At 42.0% G+C, this 16,222-nt stretch overlaps 1 protein-coding gene across 4 annotated transcripts; it reads left to right on the top strand.

Annotated features, from left to right (window-relative positions):
* Nucleotides 1-581: 581 nt before the first annotated feature.
* On the top strand, nucleotides 582-16,171 carry hnrpkl (heterogeneous nuclear ribonucleoprotein K, like). 4 transcript variants are annotated; one of them, XM_053411359.1, is made up of 16 exons: nucleotides 586-756; nucleotides 1,837-1,943; nucleotides 3,064-3,161; nucleotides 3,293-3,349; nucleotides 4,234-4,277; nucleotides 6,358-6,430; nucleotides 7,251-7,364; nucleotides 7,597-7,725; nucleotides 7,931-8,238; nucleotides 8,623-8,676; nucleotides 9,479-9,515; nucleotides 11,623-11,638; nucleotides 12,308-12,340; nucleotides 12,465-12,532; nucleotides 12,639-12,808; nucleotides 14,022-16,171. In XM_053411359.1, the coding sequence occupies exons 2-16, from the start codon at nucleotides 1,883-1,885 to the stop codon at nucleotides 14,050-14,052; spliced, it is 1,293 nt and encodes a 430-aa protein (XP_053267334.1). In that variant the 5' UTR covers nucleotides 586-756; nucleotides 1,837-1,882; the 3' UTR covers nucleotides 14,053-16,171. The 4 variants fall into 4 exon arrangements, with proteins under 4 accessions (XP_053267337.1, XP_053267334.1, XP_053267336.1 ...); XM_053411360.1 differs by lacking the exon at nucleotides 586-756 and adding an exon at nucleotides 766-990; XM_053411362.1 differs by lacking the exon at nucleotides 1,837-1,943 and having other exon boundaries at nucleotides 582-756.
* Nucleotides 16,172-16,222: the final 51 nt, after the last annotated feature.

Here is a 16,222-nt window from a genome sequence, read left to right as displayed (position 1 = left end):
CAGATTTATTTTTCGGTCACTGCCCCAGTCCTCATTCTCTCATGTAACTTTTAAAAGACACTTCCAACAAGATTTTCCCGACCTGACATTAAGACGATAGGAAAAGGGCTACCAAAAAAAAAAACACACAGAGATATATCGTGTATCACCATTCAGCCAAGAAATACCTGAATATATACAATTTCTGGATATTTTGTAGTTGGAATACATTTCATAGGTGGAAGAGTGTGTATCCCCATTCAGTCAAAAGGAATACAGAAATATATCGCGTCCCATAGTTTCAAGACTCAAGAGTTTTATTATCAAATGCACAGAGATAACAATTAAGCAGTCGCTGGCAATGAAATGCTTGAGTCACAGGCTCTCTTCTAACAATGCTCAAGAATTAAAAAAATTCACAAACGTTAGTGGAATTATCATTCGAAAACAAACCATAACTTGATTTTGATTGTTGGAGATGGGGGGGATCTGCCGGAGGAGGCGGGGCAGCTGCATGTGAGCCCTCACTCGGGGCAACACCGCCCCTGCTGGAGGGAGCGCTTGATATCCTACACTCGGCCACACGGTTAACACTGATTCATGTCGGTGACAGCCACTCCTCTTAGCTCCGCTCGCGGGTGCGGGCTCGAGCGGCAAAAGAAGCGTACCACCGTGTGAGTGTGGCGGAATCGAGCTCACGCACTGTGCCTCCTTTCCAGGCTGAAAACGTGCGAGCGGTTGAGGAGGAGAACCTCAGTGACTGTGGCTCGACTCCAGGTCTGTTCTCCTACAACCTTCCCATTTACACAGCGTAACGTTGCGTCGTGTAGCATGCTAGCTAGCCGCGGTAGCTAGCACCCAGCTGACAGTAGAAGTATCAGCTGTGTGGGTCCGTTGTGTTATTTCCCGACAGGGTTGTACAGTCGCAACGTGTACACCGGAGCCCACAGACACGCCTCACTGGACGCACTGAGGGCTGCTGGCTAGTAGCAGGGCTGTTAGCATAGCAAGGTAACCTAATGTCAACTTCCAGCCGCCGCGCAGGGACGCTAAGCTAACTGGTGTTTGCAGGCAGATGCACGTTTCCCCCCTTTTATGTGTAAGAAACTGCGCAGTTTCCATCCCTGCAACTATTTTATAATATAGCTGCACAATGGACACAACAGTTAGCCTCCATCTAACGTGTTGCAGTGTGTGGTGAGTTTCTCTAATGTCTGGAGAATCTTATTAAGAATAACACGTACAGTGCTAAAAAAAGCGGTGTATGTGGCTGCTATTGGAAAAAAACACAGTGGCTAAAATGGGGGCTGCTAATTCCAAAGCCATGGACGTGTTGATCAGATTCTCCCTCCAAGTTGAGCAGGGCCTCGATGCTGGAGGGATGTTTGCACAAGTGCAGCTCGCTTTTGCATTATTCAGCCAGCAGCAGCGGGCTGTGCACGTACGTGCAGGGGCTGCATGTGCAGAGTTCATGCAGGAGGGAAGTGCTCAATCCTGGATCCGGACCCTGAACCAAACTGACAACATGCATGCTGCCACATGGATGCACCACTCATGATTCCACATCATCTGTATTCAGTAGCTGCACGAGTTGATTTATCCATTAGAAGATGGACTGTCCAATAATTTGCAGCTCCATCTCTCAAAGTTTCATCATGTGTAAGGATTGGCTGGTTCTCTCCATCTCACCTTATAGTAAACGGAATATGTCTGGGTTTGCAAATACGTTAGACCACACCATCAATCTCCTCTTCAAGAAAAATCATCAGCAAACAAATTTAATTTCAACCTCAATCGGAGCATTTCATCGGCATGTGTCCCAGATCATTGAGTTATTATTGCCTCCTCTTTTATCAGATCCAGGAAGAGGAGCCTGTTTGCATTCCTCTACAGGTGCAAGACAATGGAGGTGAAAATGGAGCAGCAGGACGAAGACCTCACATTCAGCAACACTGACACTAATAGTAAGATCATACACATTTCCATTATGACCACAGACCGTATATAGAGATGTAAGAGCCACCTCGACTTCCCCCAAGTATCTATAAATGAAACCAAAATATCCAAACACTGCCATCTGGCACGTTGGGAGCCAGAGACTGCACTGTAGCAATCGTGGGATGGAGCTAAGGAAGCGGGTTCCAACAGTCTCAGCCGTCGGTTTCACCCCATATTAGGGAGCATTTAAGTCGTCTATCTTTTACACAATCTGTAATTGTGACAAAGAAAAATAATCAACCATTCATAGCCCTTATGTAAACCACATGAATGAATCTGTGCCCTAAGTACTAAATGGACTGAGCCTGTCTTGTGTTGTATCCAGCTTGAAATTGAGTGTGTAGAAAAATCATCTAATTAGTACGCTCTAGGGAACAAAAAACAAAAAAAACAAAATTGTCTGGCTCCCTCTATGTAGCACGTGGACATGTCAGATGGTTGAGAGGTTCTCCTGTCCAAGATACTGCTGTTCTGTGGGTCCTGAGCAGATCCGCCTGCGTTTTAATCCAGGAAGGGTACATGGTGGTGCTGGACACTCTCCAGGATATAGTTGGCTGCTGAATATAACTCATTCTTAGGGTGGAACACAGTGTAGACCTAGCACTCGCCATGTATTTATATTATTTTGCTATTCCATTAACCCTTCACTCTCTGTAGCCCACTGGTAACCCACCTTTTCAAATCCAACTTCACTTTATAATTCCGAATATATACAGAGTTCTACCAACCTGAAATCTGAATAAATTCATTTGTATTAACAAAGCTTTGAATGTTATCGCTAGACCGGAAGATACATGTCTTCATACCTTAGTGAAGTACATAACCTGACTCTAATTGGAGGAATTACAGTAGATATACCAGCAGCTCCGCTAACCTGATGCCAGTGTGAAAAAACGCCGAAGGATCACGATCGACCTGCTGTTAGTTTCCTCTGCTGTAGCATGTAATGATTATCAGGTTTTCTTTCCAATTTGTTACAGTGCCATAGACCTACATTTCTTCATACTGCCATACTGTGGTGCCAATTACCCAGGATCTTTCGTAATCGATGAATTCCTCCTAAAGATTTTTTTTTTTCCTTTTCAGGTAAACGCCCAGCTGAGGACATGGATGAGGAGCAGACCTTCAAACGATCACGCAACACAGATGAGATGGTGGAGCTGCGTGTGCTGCTTCAGAGCAAAGTAAACACCCATTCTGGTCATACAGTTTGCCACAATAGTCGTTTGGCTGTACGCCTTTCTTTCTTATTTTCTTATTACTGATCAAAAGAGAATTTCTTTCTCTCTAAGAAAACGCCTCTTTTTCCTCACAGAATGCTGGTGCCGTCATTGGAAAGGGTGGAAAGAACATAAAAGCTCTCCGCACAGACGTGAGTAACAGAAGAAAGGCTGCTAACATTTCTGCAGCTGATGAGAACATTTTGTTTGCTGAGGCCCCCTTTTGTTGCAGAAACAACTGTTCTATATTAAAATGCTGTAATATTGAAATTAAAACGATCCAAACTAAAATTCCAAATGATTCCAACCCCCTATTCGAAGAACTCCCACAGACACAGTTCCAGATTTCCTGCCGGCAGGTTTTTAATCATTTGACATCAACAATTAACATGCACTGTTAGTTGATGAAACCAACTCGGCTCTTGGGGACAGACTGGTTCACCTTGTTAGACACATCGGTTGGGCTTCGTTTCCAGTCCTCCTGTGACTTTCAGCCTGATTCCAGTTCCCTTCCCACTGTGGAAGCTATTTTTGACCTGGAAGTGACAACAGGTGCCTTAAAGCCTTAATTCTCTGTAGTGCTCCAGACTGTTTAGTAAACTTAACTTGTCCAGGTCACACCTCCTGTTCTTCTTCACTCACCACAGTTTCAAATCTCTCACTTTCTCTTCACTGTTGGGACAAAGTAAAGGCGTGTTATTCATTAAAAATGTATTCCTTCTCCCCCTCTTCCCTTCTCCTTTATTTTTTTGTTTTTATTTTTGGCCACCTTCCTCCGTTGCCCATGTACTGGATCGACTTGCCCCTCCTGCGTTGCCCACCTTGACGTTGGCCCAACCTCCGCCCGCCCCTGAACGCCATGCCCGCCCGCCCGTCCACCTGACACTCCCGGTTGGCCCCGCCCATATACCGTGCCCCTCCTTAAACGGGCGCCTTACTTGACATCTTGTGATTGAATGCCCCCGCCCAATGCCAACCTCCTCCACCACAACCACCTCCACCACCACCACCACCACCACCACCTCGGCCCATGCAGTACAATGCCAGTGTATCAGTCCCAGACAGCAGTGGCCCAGAGCGGTATGTCCCACCAGTTATTGCCTCACTGCCTGATTAGAACAGTGAAACACATGTCTTTGATAACCTGCCTTCTGTTTCATTTTAACATCTTGACATACATGACAGTATACTCCCCATCCCCCAAACACCCCCCCCCCCCCTCCACTTGTAAGAGACGTGTATTGTTCCTTTTGATTTTTCTGTCCATTTTTAAGCATCTCCATTGAGTTGCACTTTTTGTCATTACAGTTTATTGTCCATTCAGAGAGCCACTACCAAGTAGATGGTATTTTATGGTTATAAAACACGGCTGTCGGATGTTGATTTTCCTTGCTGTGATGTTTTTAATTTGACCATTTTAACTTGTGGACAGCAGACATCTTTTTTTTCTCGCTCTGTCCTCTGTGGCTCACCTGCCCCCCCCCCCTCCCCTGACCTCTGAACCACCCACAACCCTCTCCTCCCCCACCCTTTTCCAGCATCACTGTCCATAATCTCTGGAGCGAGCACTGGCTCCTGTCCAGAGGCTCCGCCCCCCCCCCCCTCTCTGTCAGTCATTAATGTCGTCACTTGATTTCATTGTGCTGCATCCCTTCTGTTAAACTTCTCTCCGGCCACATTCAGATCAGAGCTGCCTGCCAAGCCTTTCATACCCCTTCCTCACCCCCACCCCCTGCTCTTGTCCTGTGCCACAGACTAGTTGGTAATCACTTACATTTCCCTTCCCCACCTCAGTTCCTCTGCTCTGTTGCTCTTTTTCTACTGCCCACCCCGTCTTCTCCTCACCCCAGCCCTAAGCCCTCTCCTTCCCACCTCTCCCTTCTCCCTCGAAACCCACCTGGTCACAACGAAGGTGTGCTGGTGGCGCTATCGTCATGGGAGTTTATTGTTTCAGTTTGTTACGTTCCTTTTCTTCAACTTGCTGCCGGTGGGGGGGTTATAGCTCTCTCTGTCTCCCTTTCTCTCTGAGTCTCTCTCTCTCACCCCTTCCCCTAAAGTTCTTGTGGCCAGTTTCACATAAATTAGGGGCCTTCTGAAGCAGCCCACCATCCTGAAGACTTTCTTAGATCCTGTTCAGACCTGGTATTGACATCCATCTCAGATAATCCAATCACAAGTGGACTGCTCTAAGCAGAGATGTGAAAGTACCCAATATGTATCTAATATCACATTTGGAGGTGGTCTGGGATTAGACCACATACATGCTACTCGAGTGAGTTTACGAGTGATTAATACATTCCATTTGGGAAACACTGCTGTCCTTTCAGGGCTGCAGTATGGATGGGCAAAAACGGAGACTTTTATAAAGATGACACAGTCACACACATTCGCTCCCTCGGCTCAGAAAAGGATATGGGCCCCAGAAGCAAATTTTTTAAGTTGATATGGAATGGAAAAAAATACATCTGAATAAATTGTTCCCTCTTTTCCTTCTCTCTAATTACTTAATTGTATTTCCTGCATTATTGTACCTGCCTGCTTACTAAAACTACCACCTTTGTGGCTTATAGAAACTGCTAGTTATGGTAATATTAGTGTCTATGTTGCCATTTTAAACACTTGAGAGCCAAGCATAATGTGGACAAGTCTTAAGCTCAAGCTTACAAGTTCAATTTGAAAGCAGAGTCTTTCCATCTCTCTGGCAGACATGATGATGGACCCATTTGTCATAGATGGACTAAAAACCGCATTATTTGTCTTTGGTGCCCAGAAGTGACGTTTATTTACATGTAGAGCGAGGAAGTGAGATCTTATCAGGTGTGGTCACAGGCGACACGTGGGGACACACTCGAATCCCAGGTTTGAACAGAGCTGTCCACTTGTGATCTACCAGGACTGAACAGGCTCTTACTTTAAATAAATGGTAAAGTGAGTGCATGTCAGCATCTTATTCTATCTGTTCAGCGTTGGGGGGAAGTTATAATTGTGTGCAGTACACCGCAGTCCCAATTTGTCTTTTTTGGTTGGAAATCTTCTGAAATACTCTGTACCTGTTTGCTGGACTGCCTCGTGGTTTTTCCCCCCAGTTTTTTCTGTGTTCTACTTTTTGTCCCCCTTATAATGATGTGCTTCCTTTTTGGGCCAAAATGCTTCCTGATAGGATTCTGAGTGTCAACGCCAGCATCGACACTATTGGAGATATTCTGCTGAAAATCATCCCAACTCTAGAGGAGGTGAGCCACTGTGTTAATTTGCGTGTTGCTTTTTTTACCAGAGGAAAGTCAGGGATGAATGAATACATTGTATTTTGGAAATATTGAGCCTTTTGGAACAATAGAATACAAATGGTAAACAATAGAAAAATGGTTAAAAAATTGCAGGATTTGAACTTGACTTTATGAAGCTACCCTGTAGATTTTCTTTAACCATTTGGACATGTGGCTTTTAGGCTCTTGCTATATCACTGATCAACATCTTGTGCCAATAATGAAAAAATAATCATAACAATACCATCCAATTCAGGGAAAAAGAAGCCTGGACTAAGTGAACAGTGGATGCAAACAAAGCTATTCAAAATATTAGCTTTTCCAGGATAAATACTGAGTTTAAATATGACTTTTATTTACAATAACATTCCAAAAGGCACTCTCAATTTCAGGCCTAAAAATGGAGCTGTAACACCTGAACTCACCTGGTATGGTTTAGTTTCAGGTAAATTTGACCAGAGGCTGATAGCTATATGTATTAGCTATTTACGTTTTAATCTAATTTATTACTGATTGTTAGTGCTGAACAATTTTATGAGAAAATCTAAAAAAATAAAATGCATTTTAATTAGCATCTCCATTCATCACCTTTATTAGGAGTTGGTTCATTGGAATATTCTGCTGGTGGTGCTAATTTTCACCGTGAGTGCCAATAGACCATTATCACAGCCTGTTCAGTATTCCACATAGATCTTAAGTTTTCATCTCTTCACTGGAAGCCTAAGTGAATGTCACACAGTCCATGTACGAATGTCATTTAGAGATGTACTACGTTGTGTTTCTGTAGTACCAACATTACAGCGGGATTGACTTTGACTGTGAGCTTCGCCTGCTGATCCATCAGAGCTTGGCCGGGGGCATCATTGGGGTGAAAGGTGCCAAGATAAAGGAGCTGAGAGAGGTAGGACAGAGTCCTGGGCTGCACATTCATAAGAAACATAACTGTTACTTGTCATCACTTAATGGCTACCACAGACAAAATCTAACACTGGAGAGGGTGTTCTTTCTAACTACGGATTTAATTAGCAGTTGCAGTAGTGTCATGTATGTGGGATTTTTGCTGGTGTCATCAGCTACCTTTGTAGCAAAATAATCAAAAGTGGGTTTTAACGTGTGGGGTTTCTCTGCACCAGAACACCCAGACCACCATCAAGTTGTTCCAGGAATGCTGTCCACACTCCACTGACAGGGTCGTCTTGGTGGGAGGAAAACCAGAACGCGTCATTGAATGTATAAAAGTTATCCTGGAGCTGGTGTCAGAGGTGAGTTCACAGCCGGGAGATCTGCTGAAAGCATAAACATACTTTATAGGCTCATTTGTCTCATGCCATGTAGATGTAATAATAATCACTTGAAGCTGAAATCCATCACTGAGAAGTGAAATGTTCATAGGGTTATCGTTTTGTGTGCTTCATAACTTGTCTTTTACAATCTCCTCTTATTATGTCCTCTGTCTTCTTTTCGCAGGCTCCAATCAAAGGTCGTGCTCAGCCTTATGACCCCAATTTCTATGACGAGACATACGATTATGGAGGTTTCACCATGTTATTTGAGGAAAGAGGCAGACGACCCATTGGTGGGTTCCCTATTCGCGTGCGTGGAGGCTTTGAACGAATGCCCCCCGTTCGTGGCAGCAGACCCTTGCCTCCCCCCAGAAGGGACTACGACGACATGAGCCCTCGTCGGGGTCCTCCACCACCTCTGAGCCGAGGTGGACGAGGCAGCAGCCGAGCACGTAACCTGCCTCTTCCTCCACCTCCACCACCAAGAGGAGGGTGAGGAAGTTCTCCATTTCCTTGTTATTGCTGTAACCAAACCTACTTGATCTGGTTAAAACAAACTCTGGCATGTTTGATTTGGTTCTTTTGGGTTTTTTCATTTAAAACTCTTAAGTGGACTAAGTAGACTGAGACCGCCTGTGATTTTAGTGTAAATTCAAAAGCTTATTTTCAAATGGATCCATGTAGTGATGAGAATGCTGAATGCCAAAACTGATAAATCAATAAGTTACCATATCAGTCCGTATAACCAATGAACACGAAATTGACCAGAGCTAAAAATGCTACAAACTTTGTTGTATGCTTCTTTGGTCCAGATCAAATCATCCATACTGCAGTGTGAGCAATCAATTTACTTTCCTTGTGTGTCATTGTTTACAGGGGAGACAGGTTTTCACATGGCAGCTACCACAGCAGCTTGGACGACAGACCAATGTGAGTGTGATTTCCCGATATCGCAAATTATTATATATAAGCTGTCTTTTAAGTCTCAGATAAATAGAGGCCGGACAATAATAAAGGTTGGGTTATGTTTCATGCAATTACTTGTAGCCTACTGGAGCAGCATAAACTCAGTACAACATATAAATTAGAATAGGATACTCAGATACACAGCCACAAAAGTAGCTTGTTGTACTAAGAGTCCTTACCACAGATGAAATACAAATATAGGTGATTTCAGGGGGAAAAAACAATTGCGTATGTCATGTCAACCCACTTCCCAAAAATATTGTTAAAGGTCTCATAATGTACAAAGGGATGTTGGTCCGTCTTTTTAGATTTTAATACTATTTAGGGGAAGTGAGTTGACATGACATGCTGATGAGTAAGACCTTATAGGGGATATTATAGTGATTTATAAAGACAACAAGTAAATAATGAGGAAGATTTAAGTGTGTCTGACTTGACTAATGGTGCGAATTTAGAATTAGGGCCCCTTGATAATATAAGCTTGTCCTTAATAAGGGACAGCCTCGCTCTGCCACTGGGGTAAATATCTGAGCATTTGTATTAATCTCCCAAAATATAGCAAATGAAAGCTGCTCGGTAGCAGACTGTCAACCCACCAGCCCTGATTCAGAGTCTGATCACAGGTCAGCTGTAGTGGCTGCATGTCCTTTCACACTCCCAGCTTTCTAAATACCAATGTAACAGCAGTGACCTGCTGGATGTTGGGCTGTTGAATGTCCTCTAGAGAGGATACACTATACTAATGCACACCTCTTTTTGTTTGTAGCGACAGGAGAAGCCGAGGAGACCGTTATGACAGCATGGTGAGTGCCGTCTGTTCACAGGTGTTGATGTAACCCTAAGCTCTACTGTGTGCTTGTAGCTTCTTAGCAGTGTAGTGTTTGTTTGTGAATTAGGTTTCAGATGAGGTGACTCGAATTTCTTCTTTTTTCTGAGTGTAGTACCAGTACAGAGGCACGGACACGCCGCTGCTTCTTTCACTGTGTATGCACACTGATCTAGGCCTGTTGTTGCCTGGCAACAGTTGTCTCCTTGGTTACCGCGGAGCAGCAGAGTACGTAGTCCAGAGATCCACCGGGCTAGCAAATGAACTTGAGCTGAAACCAGAGCAATTCCTGCACAAACCGTTCCAATAGGAAGGCAAAGAATACATTTAATCAGATAAACAGCGATGGGTGTCATTGAATTCCTTCGGTTTAAGGACAAATGTGGCGGCTTGCAGTGATGCAGCACAAACATCAGACATGTGTCTTCACTCATAAAGACCACTCTGACTTTGCTTATAAAAATGCTAATGAATTTCAGCAGTGAGAGCCTCAAGAGATGAAGAATCACTTTAACCGACTAAGAATATGATAAAATAATTATATCACTTTTCTGTTATGCAACTAAAAGCTTCTTAAATCCACATCTGGCTCAAAGCATATGGAAATGGTATCAGTTAACGCAAAAACCTTTCTCAGTAATGGTGATAACTTTATGGGTGCTGACCTTGTTCTAATTCTAACTTTTAAAGGAATGTATTCCAGCATGACTTGTTGGGGTTAATGCAGAATATTACTGTGCATTAAAATGCCCCAAATATGGCCAATTAATTCTTCGGTAAAATTAGGACCAAAGTCATATCCCAGATAGCTGAAAGCACCAGCACTAAATAAGTTGGAATATTTTGACCCAGTTTTCAAAGTGGATGCCTTTGACTGTTTTAATGTAAAACCAGTGCGATGACATGCACTGCGGTCCAAAAGTCTGAGACCACTTTACTCTGTAGTTTTTAAAATGTCAAACCATTTTGTAATTTTAACTGTCAGCCTTTCATCTTTCACGTAATATATTCTAGAATCTTTTTATCTTTGTGGAATCTGAATCGCCCCTCCTGCTGTTCTCCTCAGGCCCCTTTTTTCAGAGTAACCAGAAGTCCGAGGGCAGGGTGAACTCTCGGGTCTTCTCAGTATTCAACAGAAATACTCTGTGGGATGAAACAGTCAAATAGAAAACTTAGACTCACAGCAGCAGCTATCAAAAGAAGGAAAAAAATGCAGTTCTAACTGCCGATGCCTGGAGGCAGCACAAGTGTCAGAATGGCTTGATGTATTCATTCGCTTGCCTTTTAGAGGGCTCACATCAACATGTCTACAGCTGCATCAGAGCTCACTAGTTTTTGCTGAGGCCTGGGACACACTGCCTGCGTCACACGTGCGTGGCGCTCCAGGAATGTCTGTGGGTACGTCTTGGTCAGAGCAGCCACACAGCCTGCATGAGACACGTGGGGGAGACGCGGCTCACGCCATGCTGCTGCTGCGGCGTGTCTTCAAATCGCGTGACTGCTTTCTGGTTGCAAAGCTTTACTCGTCAGACTGCTGATCAAAAAGGGTTTATTATTATTATTGATTGCCATTATCAAAGGTGAACTTGGTGTAAAGAGACAGGGCTGGCAGCAGACTCAGTGGTGTTGTTTTAACAATTCCAGAAAGACAGAAAAATCCTTCTCCCCAGGATGCTTCTGAAGTCACCTGATATAGTTTCAGTTTTTCTCATTTTTAAACCCAATAATGCACTTTTCAGTTAAAGTGGGATGTCTGAAACATGAATGTCTGATAAATGTGCCGCGACTGCTTAATGCTGTGTAATCGGAACTGACTCAGATCCTCGTGGAGCATTTCCAGCACCTTTCTGAATCTGTGCCTCAAATAAATCAGGCTGTTTTGGATACAGGAGTGAATCCTAACCAGAAAAGACAGATTGTTTGTCATATTGTCAAATGGATAAGGAATTTTTTTTTTTTTTTTAGTCGGCAGACAGCTTTAAAATGTTATCATGGCATGCTGTCATTATTGTGATACTAAAACAATTGTTTTTTTCCATGTTTTATCTTTTTTTTTTTTATGCCTAATTGATTCTGATCTGCAGAGTGGAGGCGGATATGGTGAGTTTACATATTTCTTTAAATCCTGCACAAATCTATTCATCCATTAAGTAGTGTTTTGTTCACATAGGTTTTCTTTACATCGCTTTGGTCATCATCCTTTTCAGATATGGCATGTGAAGCACATTCAACTTTATGACACATTGCACTGCATAACAAGTGAAATTATAAGTTTTAAACCAAACTCTCCAAAAATATAGATGGTAAGGCTAATACAGAAACTGTCGAGCAGCATATTAGATTACAGACGGTTTTCCTCATTCATCTTTGGACTACTGTATTTAACAATATGTGCACGCAATGTATGGATGATTAGAACAGGAAATCCATTGTTTCCCTTGTCTAAATATATTCTGGATAATTTAGTCGAAATGAGATTTTAATATTTAATTCAAGAATTAACGGAGATATTGCTGCTGTTTAAAACCTGTGTGGTTGCCTGATCACTCATTTAATCTTGTTGTGATAGATACGACTTCCAGTTTTTACACGTCTCATCATGTCTCCTTGGAATTACATAGGCGAATAATTATTACTAGAGAAAAACATGCACTTTAAGAGCAAATGGAGGGAAAAACTTTATCTTGAAGAGTTCTGTCTGTATTTCTTGTTTATTATGCCACTATCTCCTGTCTTTGTCCCACTGGTGTATTTTCAATGTCTTCAAAGACAACAATTCTTCCTGGGAGCACTTTCAGTCTGGTGAGTGGGGATGGATCGTCACTGTCCCGCTGTCTTCTTTCCTAACCCAAAAGGGTTGTTTCATGTTGTTTGCACAATTTATTTAAAGACAAAATCACCCTAAATGGGCTCCCTCTCCTCACAGGTGGCAGAGGGTCATACAGTGATATTGGAGGCCCGGTCATAACGACACAAGTCACCATCCCAAAAGATGTAAGTGAAAAGGCATCAGTGTACAAGTCAAACACATGACTTTGACTGTATAAGAACGACATGAAGACATTTCCCCCCTAAAACCGTTTGTGTGCTTGTTGTGCAGCTGGCTGGCTCTATCATTGGAAAGGGTGGCCAGAGGATCAAGCAGATCCGCCACGAGTCTGGGGCATCCATCAAGATTGATGAACCACTAGAGGGCTCTGAGGACCGCATCATCACCATCACAGGGACACAGGACCAGATCCAGAACGCCCAGTACCTGCTGCAGAACAGGCATGTGTCTCTGTGACTAAACCTCCCCCCAAAACTCTGAACCATCCCACTGCAGCAGCGTGGCCTCCTCTGACGACCTGTCTGACCATCCACTACTGGATGGGAGGAAACAGTTTACTCTGAGTTGACTTTGACTTTACTGAACCCAAAGGTGAATTTGTCTTACAGCTAAAGGAAAGGCAGCTCAGACCTAAAAGTAGATGGAATATGAAATAAGTTTATTTCTGGATTGATTATACTAAACACTATACTGATGCCACTATCGCATCTGCTTCTTTAGATCAAAAGCTCTCAAACTGAACACCAGCCTGTAATTCTGTCCAGAGCTGAAATACCTGGTCAGTTAATTTATTCGACTGTCGACATAAAACTAATATGATTTAAATTGGATAATCTATGACTCATTTTTAAGATAAGATAAGACCCAATGCTGCGGAAATTCATTAATTACAGCCGCAGTCAGAATGAGGTAGACAAGAGAACATGTGAAAATATAATCAAATACAAATAAAGTGAACATATATATATTACACACACCTTTCACTACAGATGGATATTTTATGTATTATATTGTGTATTATTGTAAGAGATTCATTTTTTTTCTATCACGGGAAACAGACATATGCTTTATGGTTTTAGCTTTACAAATATAAAGACTTTCAAGATATCACTTTGATTTCTACTTTTAGTTTTAGAAAACACTGAAGATGTTGCCTTGAGCTCTAGAAAATTACGTACTACTTTCTTCTTTTTTACATTATTATTATTTTGTGACATTTTATTCGTCAAACAATCAATTGATAAAATAAGAGACAGATAAATTGATAATGAAACCAATAACGAGTTGCCTCTCTAATAAGTTAAACTGCCTCAGATGAATGTAGAACTTTTCTTTATTCTGCCCGACTGTGTTAAGCTTCTGTTTTCTTAAACCAGTCTTGCATCTTGAAGAGTTTTCAGTCCACACGTTTCTTTTCCCCAGTCACCAAGTGGCTAAGCTTGTCTCTGCACTCACATAGCTTCTCGCAGGCAGAATTTATTTTCAGCCTTGACCTTGGCTTACTTTTTTTTTTTTAAACTTACAATTGTGCTCCACATGAAAAATGACTTACAGTTTGCAACATCCAGCGTTAACAGCCCCCGACCCGTGTCATGTTCCTGGTAAAATAAATATCCTTATGTTCTTAACCTTTTTATCTGTCTCTTGTTTCAGCGTGAGGCAGTACTCTGGTCGGTTCTTCTAGAAAGAAGGAAGTGAAGAAGAAGAGTGAAGCCATGCTGCTGTACGGTTTGCTCCTTCTATTCAGAGCCTACTTTCCTCTGCTTTGGGTAGAAGCGCCTCCACCCCTCACTACCACACACTACGCCACCTATCTGTGCATTGGAAACCTTATTTAGAGGAGTTTTGAAAAATCTTAAAGCTGTCAAACAGCGAACAAAAGGTCAACAATGTAATTCTGTGCTGGTGTAATTCTTTTATCTGGGAGACTGTCGTGCTGTCATTGGAGTAAACTCATATGTATGATAACTTTCGGTGTTGTGAGCCGCCCCCTGGCCCTTATCTCCCTCATTTCAGTACAGCATGCAGAATGTAATCTTGTTTGTAAGGAACACTGTGTGATTTTAGGTTGTTCCCTTTTCTTTTTCTCAAATGTTGAAGCACCCTCTCCAAATGAAGATGCATGTTCTCAAGAATGGGTTAAGAACCATTTAAATAATCTTTGATTTTTACACAAACCCCTTTTTCACTTTGAAATGAAGTACTTTTTGTAAAATGGGCTTTAAAGGAAATGTTTGACATTTTAGGAAATGTGCTTATACTCTGGGGCAGGTTTTACAAAGATAAAATGTGTTCCTCTGGATGCTACAGTCATCCATTTCACAAAGATGCGCCTAGACAGGTTTCTGAAAACCTGTATTGCTTGTCAACTACATAATTTAATAAACATCGCAGGTTAGCTGGGTTGGGATCCGGCAACTGCCGAACATGTTCCACAGGATTCACATCATTTTCATAAACATTCACCCCTCCTTGTTGCCTTATTGGACGTGTACATTCTCATCATGTTTCTCTGCTTGTTCATCTTTTCCATCATCACATTTATATTTTCAAAAAATCACTTCGATCAATTATCAAAACTAGTAGTGGTCGATTACTGGGTGTCCACGTGTAATTAGTTCCCAATTGCTCGAATTTATTCATTCAGTGTGACTATTCTGTCTGAGTTTACCATTATCTCTATGTAAATATAAATGTGTTTAGAAAAATATGCTTCCTGAAGATCTTTGGGTTTTCAGGAAGCACACACACACACACTATTTTAGTAATCCATTGATAGTTGTGTTTACATTAATGATCACTCTGCAAATAAGAGCTGCTAATAATGTATCTGGTATTTAAATACCATATTGTAGACTTTAAAAAAAGGCTTAGGTTGTAGCTCTGTTTAGCTTCTCACTAAATCAGGCCCATTTTCGTAAAGGTTGTTCATCTGTTAGTATAAATAAAGACTATTACTGTGTAAATCATTTCGTTATAATGAAAATGAATCCCATGGGTTGAATGGCTCGAGTGAAAATTAATGTGGCTGCTTTTATGATGACTGGGCGTTTTCAAGGCTCTGGTTTACATGTTAATCATAAAACAAAAATACGAATTATCACTTTTACAACAACTTCAGTTTTGTATGGATTATGTGTATAACTGGTGAGGTACTGAGGTGTGAACTGTGTCTTGGACAGAGCCAGTGCAGCCCTTTGTTTCCAGTCTCTATGAGACCTAAACCTTTCTGCCAAAAAACAAATAAACATCTTTCCCTAAATGTCAAACCTTTGCTCTAAGTTGGTGTAAATGTGCCAGTGTGATACAGCGAAAAGGTTTTTTAAACGATTTTTTTTGCTTTTCATTTGAAAGACAAGGAGCTGTATAAAGTGTGTTTGTGTATATATATTTACTTAGAAACTGATAATTTCATGAGTGCTTAGACAACTTTCTACTTTCATGGAAGGACATGGAGCCAAAAGACAGGTCGGCTTTCTAGCTTTCTTTTTCTCTCTTTATTATTTGCTTTATTTTCTACCGCTCTCCTGGATGGACTCGCTGTAATGCAACCTTAACATCTGACCAGTTGGATCCGCTAATTCTTTACCTGACTCTTTTTATTTGTAACCTTTTTCTTTTTTTGTGCTTTTTGAAGGGATCTATTGAGACGCAGTTGGGTGTGAGGGTCTTGCAGCTTTATGAGTCCATGAGTGGCGCTTCTTTTTCTCTCTGTGTGTGTGTGTGTACGTGCTCATATCTATTCCTGTTTCTAAAATCTGTACCTGCAGGTGTTGAGTTAATAAAGTCTGTGTTACACTTCACCAAGCCTGGGCTCTTCTTCCTCTTCTACCTCACCACGGGGGGGGGGGGGG

Source organism: Pleuronectes platessa, chromosome 19 (assembly GCF_947347685.1).
Source record: "Pleuronectes platessa chromosome 19, fPlePla1.1, whole genome shotgun sequence".
Classification (NCBI taxonomy): Eukaryota; Metazoa; Chordata; class Actinopteri; order Pleuronectiformes; family Pleuronectidae; genus Pleuronectes; species Pleuronectes platessa.
This window is presented reverse-complemented; position numbering and strand designations above follow the sequence as displayed.